We start from the raw sequence: 9105 nt of genomic DNA on the forward strand, positions 1-9105 counted from the left end.
GGAGGAATTGGAAAAGGAATTGGTGGTGGAGTAGGAGGAGGTGTTTACAAAGGTATTGGAGGTGGATTCGGTAAAGGGATTGGAGGAGGAATTGGAAAAGGAATTGGCGGTGGAGTAGGAGGAGGTGTTTACAAAGGTATTGGAGGTGGATTCGGTAAAGGGATTGGAGGAGGAATTGGAAAAGGAATTGGTGGTGGAGTAGGAGGAGGTGTTTACAAAGGTATTGGAGGTGGATACGGTAAAGGTATTGGAGGAGGAATAGGAAAAGGTATTGGCGGTGGCATTTGGAAGGGAGTTGGTGGTGGAATTGGAGGCGGTGTTGGTAAAAAGTTCGAAGGAGCAACTGTCGTTGCCCACAAATCACCATCACAACACTGAAGGATCAAATCATCTAGCGTTTGTAATTCCATTTGTTGTAGTCTTTAATTTCAAGCATCATTTTAATTCCTAGCTTAGCAAAACTTTTGCTACCAATTGAATGTTGTTTCTATTTCCCTAATTAATATTAGTAAATGTAAGATGTTACATTTGCATATAATTGTACCGCGTATGATTGATAATACCACTTTGTGCAAATTTCTAATATATACCAACTCAAAATGACAAGAAGAATCTCAAACTAATATTTGGATCAAAATTATTCACATATTTTTGTTTGTACTATATATATATATATATATTTATATAAGATTTAATTAACTCTAGTTGAGAAATAACTCCAAATTATGGAGTTCTTACATCTCTTTGAAAAGTTAGATGCCACAAACCTAAGCTAAGCCTTCTACTTTCCTTGAAGCTGTCAAATCCAAAATGGCTTCTCCAACGGACATGTAAACCCCATTATTAGAACCAAATAATTCAAGCACCTTTGATTTGTGAAGCTTCTCCATCACACTCCCAACAGGATTTACAAGAGTCAACTGCAAGAAATACAATCACATTAATCCCAAAAATAAGCACAAATTTAAATGTAACTTGAAACAATCCAAATCAACCAAATCTTAGCCCCTAATCACCTGTAATGATCTCTTTCGGATGATCTTTCCGAGCTCTTGGATGGTGTCGATTCCACTCGTATCAATGGCTGTAACCGCTGCAAATGTGGACGATTGTTGTTTGGTTATAACTAGCATTTGGTGGTAAGAAGTAAGTAGTAAGATTAACCAATTATCAAGCAGTATTTTGATGAAATGTACCTGTCATGTCTAAAATTACATATTTTAGCATTGACTCTCTATTGGATTTGATCCAATCTTCCTCTTCCCTTATTGATCTTAGTATACTGCAAGAAGTTCAGTTGATAATTAGGGACAGACTTGCACCAAAAAAAAAAAAAATTCAATATACAATTTAAAAAAATAATGCTAATTACCGTTCTTGGAGGTAAGTTGAATTTGCAAAATATATGGGAGCTTCGACGCCTAAAACAAGGAACGATGGGATCCTCGAGGCATTCTTGTAACGTTCAAGGCTCTGAAACATTTGAGTGCCTGGAATGTTGCCTAAAGACACAATGTTTGGTCTAGTTATATGCAGGAGAACCTTGAATACTGATATTCCAACCTGAAAATTTAAGCAGTCAATTAGATTACTTAAATTTACATAATAAATTTGGGATGTATTCGAAAATTTGTAAATTGAGCATATTATTACAGCAAGGGAAAGCCCTGAAGGCACTGAGATGAAGAGAACGCCGAAAAAAGAGCTCAAACAAGCCACGAAATCAAGTTTGTCAACTTTCCATAATCTATAAGCGCCTTGGTAGTCTATCAGTCCAATAACAGCTGTTATAATGATTGCTGCTAATACAACATTGGGAGTGTAATAGAAGAGGGGCATCAGGAAGAGCAGAGTGACTAATACAGCAGTTGCCATCACTATATTGGAGAAAGCGGTCTTAGCTCCAGCATTATAGTTCACAGCAGATCGAGAAAATGCTCCTACAGGTTTAGGAAGTTTATATGTTAATCGTTGAAGTTAGATATATGAGGATGATTATTAATGAGATGTGCATACGAGAATTCTTATCAGTCAGTTTGTTTCTTCATTTTAGTTTACCTGTAGTCACATAGCATGAGGAGCATGAACCAACGACGTTCATTATGCCTATTGCCATCATTTCTTTGTTACCGTCAACTTGATAATTTTCCAAGGAAGCAAATGTTCTACCAACTGCAATTCCCTCCTAAAGGTAACCAAATTGTACGAAATTCAGCACGCATGATGGGGAATATATATTCAAAAGCACAACTTAAAATCTACAAATCAGGGGTGATTTAATAACTTGAACTAAAGAAGGCAAGGAACTAATCATCACTTACAGTTAGAGACAGAATACCAGTTATGAGACCCGTTTTAGCAGCCAGAGCAACATGGGAACTGTGGAAGTATAACATGTTTACTGAGGGAGGATTCAGACCCTTGGGCAGCTGACCAATCTGTTCGACGAACAAAATAATTCAATTAACACAATCCATCAGCAAAATTGTTGCTTATGACAGTACAAGCAGTTTATTTATTATCAGTTTGTACATAATTGGATATAATTAACAATAAAATTAACCATTTTTATTTGTCATGATAACACTAATAATATCAGCTTGTTTGATCAACTGGTAGTGTTAGGTAGTTTTGTACTCAGGTTGGTTATTAACCAAGTGTTGTGGTAAAACGTACAAATAAAAGGCAACCAACAGAACCGATTACCAAACAAGGCTGAAGTTTCATCATGAAAACTTTTCGTGCATATAGTGACTTAAAAATTATTACTACGGCAGCAGATGTGACACTAGTGCAACAAATGGACCTGATATACATGAACTATCAACAATCATGGTATCGGACCACCTAATAACTTTACGTGGCCAATATTCAACAGACCAAATCTCACATACTTTGGTTTAAAGAAAGACAAAGAGATTCCAAATCTTTTGAAAAAAGTTGATTAAGATTCAAAGTTCCACTTCCATTCCTTTTGAGGCATGTAAGGGCACATTACAATAAAGCACTACAAGGTTTAATGGATAGAACTAAACGTCAACCAAAAAGAAAAAAACAAAGTATGAAAATGAAACAAATTAAAGCAACCAAAATGTGACCATCCTTACTTTGGGAATCTTATCTGCATTAGACTTGAGACAAAATACTATGAAGGTTGATAAAATCACTGATGCTAAAGGAGCCGCGGCTGATATCCAGAAGAGCCTAGGCTTCTTCGTGCTCTGAATATCAAAGATATAGAAACAAGAACAAAATTACAAACAAGAAAAAAACATAACGAAAAACATCAATAATGCATTTACATACACATGAATAATGGTATAAAATCTAGGATATGAATGGCTTACAATTTGTCTTGCTGCCAAAAGAAAAAACAGAAAACTGATCCCCATAACAATTGTTTGCCATGACCACTGCAACCATTAAAAAAAGACATGATCATCAGTAAATTATTCAGAGTACTACAATTTTTACTCTCCTTCAACAATCATGTTGATCAAATATATACACTGAAGGTATTCAAACTTGAAGCGGTCATGTATTTGTGGTAGTAAATAAATGTAAAACGAAGCATGTCACAAGTATTCGATTAACAGAAGTACGTAGAGCATAATCTTTTTATTTATTTTTTCGTATCAATTATTGACCATTAAGGACTTTAACATGACATTCAACTATTCAAGGGTGCCAAAATCATGCTCAAATGTAAATCATAATAGTACTTGTCATTTGTTCGCGATAATACGTGTAACCTTGCACATCATATAGTAAGCTACCTCATTTCTGTGGCTAAAAACGGAAGACAAGACAGGGATAATCTGCATCTTGCTAGTAAAATGATTTATTCCAAGCAACCCTTTGAGCTGTTGAAGAGAGACAATGACTGCTGCTCCAGCCATGAACCCAATTAATGTGGCCTTTGATAAGAAATCAATAATAAAACCCAACCTACAATATCATATGATTAGACATCAGTCAAAGCATCCAACATAATACATGATATATGTTCCAACAGTCCTACATAACCATTATTTTGTCAATATTATTTCTCATACGCATTTTATCAAACATATACAATGCACATTGTTACCGCGAATCATCAACACTAAAAACCCATCAATATCATAATGTAAAAGATACCCATTAACTTAAATTCACTGAATTTATTTTGAATTAGTGAGCTTTACGTGCATTTCCAGTACAAGAAATTTAAACATAGATTCCTTTCCTATCATTTATATTTTTTTTGTCAAAAAAAAGGACACAACTTTATAACAAAGTACCACTACTCTATGTGTCACCCCTTTACCAAGTTGACTATTAAGTCGATATATAATATACCCGTTGTATACAAGTTTTACGCGCCATACCTGAAAAAGCCCAACGAGGCCTGAAATAACCCGGCAAAGAGAGTTGAAGTGAAAGCGAGTTTGAGGTAGAGGACTGAATCATTAACCGGTGAGACGAATTCGGTAAGCATTGCACCCATTACAAGAGATGCAATGGAAACTGGACCAACACCCAAATGTTTGGAACTCCCAAGAACAGAGTATATTAATGGTGGTACAAAACTTGAATCTGCAGAAATTAGAGTCTTTAATTAGTTAATTAACAAGGAAAATTCAAGGATTAGTAGTGTAATTAGTGATTAAGTGTGCTTACATAATCCAATTATAGGAGGCAAATTTGCAAGCTTTGCGTAGCTTATACCCTGCCATTAACAAGCGTAAATGCATCAATTTAGGTTCATAAAATCATAATTAAGTTTTGAATTGATTATTTGCCAAACCAAAATTATTTTCAACTTCTATTATATCCCGGAGTCGTAAGGGCTAATAATGAAAATCGATGTCAAGATCACATGAAACTGAAAGGAAAGTACTAAGCACCTAAATTATCCTTCACTCTTTGGTATTTTACTCTTTTTGGCTTACAAAGTTTGTCAATTGTCAAATTTTCTCCTGAAGTCTAAACATATTTGACTAATATTTTTCTTTACACGCTTGACAATTAAATAGACAGTATTTATGATTTGAATACGACCCTTAAAATTTAATATGCCGATAAAGGAAAGTACTACAGTACTCCGTAAATAACATAAATATTGAAGAGGTAGCATAGCATCATTTTATAGGACCCTTGAATAATATTTGGTCCTACTTGTTAAACATCTTTCTATGCACTACTTCCCTTAACTCAAATTTAATAAAAATGTACTACTAGTAGTTAATAAAACATACTACTAAGAGTACTAACGAGTAGCCAACAAATTCTTAATTAATTTGCACAATTAATTAATATATATATCAAGAAGCATCACATTCTAAGGTTTATAAATAACATGCTTTACACTAATTTTAATAGGGACGAAATAAGGTTTTTAACTTTATATAACTATGACAAAAGAACAAAAATTGTTCAGCAATGAATAAAGTTTCCAACTTGATGTTTACACGACTTTAGGATGGTTAATAGGTTAGGGTTCGATTCTCATGAGAAATATGAGCCGATAGGGTGGGGTCGAGGGGAGCTTGGAGTATGTGTTCAAATAATGTGAACCATGACTGATGGGTCTATATTGTACAATGCACTACTCATAAAACAGACCTCGTACGACCTTTAACTATTAAAATACATAGAGACTTTCAAGTTTTGGGTTTCGAATAATTATTAATACGAAAGTATATGAAATTAATTTAAACACCATATATCATCGGTGAATTCCTGAGCTTTCTATATTTCAATCGAAAATTGCTCGTAAGTCGTTGCCTTATAATTGGTGCACTAAGATTCTACCAAAGTAATGATGGATGAAGAATTATTTGTTTTATATATACTCGTATATTATGGTTTATTTCATTTTTCACATGCCAAACAGTATTAGAAGTACAATTTTTACCTGTAAGCAACTAATTATGTTTCGACGTCCTCTATATTATCAAAATTACTATTCATTATCGAAGATTTGTGTTAATGCATGGAATCATTAAGGTCGAATGATATGATGAGTAACTTAAATCAAGTTACCAAGTATAAAATGTGGACTATTATTTTAAGACGACTTTAAATAAAAATTTATATACTTGTGTTATTTACTAGACACACAAGAAACATACTATAAAAATAGACTATGCTAATCATTATGTAGTATAAAGTTATGTGGGGAAAAAAAAAACATTTATGAAAAAACAGGAAATTATTTTATCAATTAGTTCAGAGTATATATTTCAAGCAATATTAGTATGGAATTGTAATAGTTTGCATTATTAGGCTGCACCAATCAATAAAATTGGAAAAGTTGGCATTATTACTTACTTCTAACTAAGGTTGATAATTATGAGTACCATATAATCATATATGATGATTATAACCAAAAGCAGATAAAATTATGTAGATATTCTAAAGGTAACATTACCTTATAATTTGATGCTTACCATTTTAATATGATTTGTTTCATTATTTACCATAATATGGTCAATCTATTGCTCTTCTATACAAAATAAATTATTATATAAGATATGCGATGTATATATATTGTAAGAATCACTTTACTGTATGTGGTATCCATACATCAAATTTACATAATTTATACCACTATACGTATTTAAAGAAATAATCGATCAAGCATATATATATGGTGCATATATACTGCACGACAAAATGCAAGTAAGCAGAATAAAAAAGAACGAAAGGAGTATCAATTATCCATAATACAAACGAAAAAGGACAAAAAAAAATATATGATTAAAGAAATGATTACCTGTGGGATAGCTAGGCTAGCAATGGTGAGTCCAGCAACAAGATCAGATCTAAAGAGCTGAAAACCATAAGTAGGCAACCATTGAAGAATAGGGAAGATGTATTGAAAACCCAAAATTAATTTGGTTTTAAGATTTTTGTTCTTGAATTGATAAAGTGGATCATCTGGGAAGAAAATTTCATTAAGTTTGTGTTTGAGTTTTTGTAATGTGGTTTTTTTGGGTGGCAAAGAGACACTATGTATCCCTAGACTATTCGGTACGTTAATCGACATTTCTTCTTGCTCGACGGACATAGCTTGATGGCCTTGATCCTCTAGTCCCATACTCGAGTTCATACAAGAAACACTCTCTCCTCGATCACCAAGTTTTTTTGAGGGGGAAAAGAGGAGTATACTTGAAATATTAAGGTGTAAAGTGTGTATATATAGGGAGTTTAGGACATTATCTAGATTGAAATAATAGAATATAAATTAGGATTATAAATTATTGGACCCATCTTATAGTTATGTGGATGTGTGTGTATTTTTTTTTTTAAGGGAAGGGGAAATGCTACAAGTTATAGACCGTTGGTGTGTTGAAGAGGGAATATATATTTTTAAAACAAATATGAAGTATATTAATTAGAATTAATGGACATTATTTCTTAATGGTTATTTGGAAAGTAAAATAAGAATTACATAAAAAGGAAGAAATTATAATGACCGTGCATGGAGGGAAAATGAAGTGGCTCAACTACTACTGTTTTTGAATAAAGTGAGACTTGAATGAATATGTTGATAGTTGCACACTTGCACTAGAAACAAATAATTCATATTGATCGACATTTTTTATTTTTTTTTTTGTGTGTGTCTGTGATTATGATCATATATATGCCATGAAGGTGTCATATGTCATTGTAACTTCCTACTCTAAGGTGCTTAGCTTGATTTAATTCTCACCATATTCATAGGGTAGTTCTCACCAAAAGTACATACGTCGTGTCAGGGATCTTAAAGGCGGATGTATTGTGTTTTGTACAAGGAGGGGCTAGCTTTATACATCTAAGATCGATATTGATATAGGTTCGCCTCAAGTCCACCCACATGCTCTAATTATTAAACGTGAAAACTTAAGTTATGCATTAACATTTATTTTGATAGTTAATATTTCGCAATTGTTCGTTTTTATTTCATATCATCTGATCACTTAGTAACTTTCTATCTCTTTTGTATTAGAAAATAGGAACCGCTACTTGATGATTCATATAACCTGATATGTGCATAATGTAACTCCATGAAATTGTGCCTTGCAAGTAAGCATCGAGAACAAAGTACTATGTTTAACATAGTTAATTAATTGCATGATTCTATATAATTATATACATTCATAACCGTCCTAGTATTGCTTAAAGACCGCATTTCAATTTCTTTTGTTTTTTTCCCCTTGGCTTGTGCACAACAAGGACAAGTAGACAAGGAGATAATTTCAAAAAACCCATTTTTGTAGTAGAAGATATTAATCATGCAATTTGAAGATTCTATTCATACACACAATTAAATAATGCAAAGATGTTATATGTCTTGATCACCTCAAAATTACATGATTAATACCTTAGATGAACTACATCACCTAATAAGAAGATGCAAGCTTTCCATTCCTAGAAAATATGGAAGGTAAAGTTGAACATCACAACTACTTTGGTATTGAAGTGTTTTTGTATTATGTTGTCTTTTTTGGTGATTGTGCTAAAAATAAAAAAGGCAGTGAGAACCAATTATTAATATCCTAACTAGAAATATGTTTTTTCTTTCAAAAAAAAAAAAAAACTAGAAATATGTTTTTCAATGATTCGTATTTATCACTATCTAGAAGACCCACCCACTTTGGTTGAAAAAACTCCTTATAGCAAAAATGTGTTTAACTTGCCATAACATGACACATGGTCTCTATATTATCTATTACAATTCTAAGATTCTTTTGACATCAAAATATCATTTTTGTGAAGCAAAAAGGATAACGTATTAGCAAATTGTTGTCCCATCATCCAATTAAATATCAATTTTACAATATACTTCTTCATTGTTTCAAAATATAAATTCTTGATTCTTATAGAGAAGAGAACAATTAAACTATTAGTTTAATCCAATGTATCAAATATAAGTAATAGATATAAAAAAAAATTGTTAGGTTATTATTAGCTAATTAACTAGATAGATAAAGTTTTTAAAAGCGTGTATGTATCAAAACATTTGAATCGAAATCTTATCAGCATATATTTTTTTTTATTTTTTTGTGTGCCTGAACAAAATACTAACTATTCATATTGATCAAATATCTTTTTTTCATTTACTATTCAAATGAATCG

General features: G+C 32.4%; 1 protein-coding gene across 2 annotated transcripts; it reads right to left on the minus strand.

Annotated features, from left to right (window-relative positions):
- Window positions 1–600: 600 nt before the first annotated feature.
- Window positions 601–7318, minus strand: LOC145635585 (putative sulfate transporter 3.4). 2 transcript variants are annotated; one of them, XM_081686892.1, is made up of 13 exons: window positions 6761–7318; window positions 4663–4711; window positions 4371–4578; window positions 3777–3948; window positions 3348–3419; window positions 3108–3221; window positions 2322–2438; window positions 2059–2185; window positions 1654–1940; window positions 1373–1563; window positions 1197–1282; window positions 1017–1093; window positions 601–920 (listed from the first exon to the last, which is right to left on the minus strand). In XM_081686892.1, the coding sequence occupies exons 1-13, from the start codon at window positions 7094–7096 to the stop codon at window positions 768–770; spliced, it is 1989 nt and encodes a 662-aa protein (XP_081543018.1). In that variant the 5' UTR covers window positions 7097–7318; the 3' UTR covers window positions 601–767. The 2 variants fall into 2 exon arrangements, with proteins under 2 accessions (XP_081543018.1, XP_081543019.1); XM_081686893.1 differs by having other exon boundaries at window positions 3348–3413; window positions 6761–7317.
- Window positions 7319–9105: the final 1787 nt, after the last annotated feature.

This window comes from Chenopodium album, chromosome 6, assembly GCF_948465745.1.
Source record: "Chenopodium album chromosome 6, dcCheAlbu1.1, whole genome shotgun sequence".
Classification (NCBI taxonomy): domain Eukaryota; kingdom Viridiplantae; phylum Streptophyta; class Magnoliopsida; order Caryophyllales; family Amaranthaceae; genus Chenopodium; species Chenopodium album.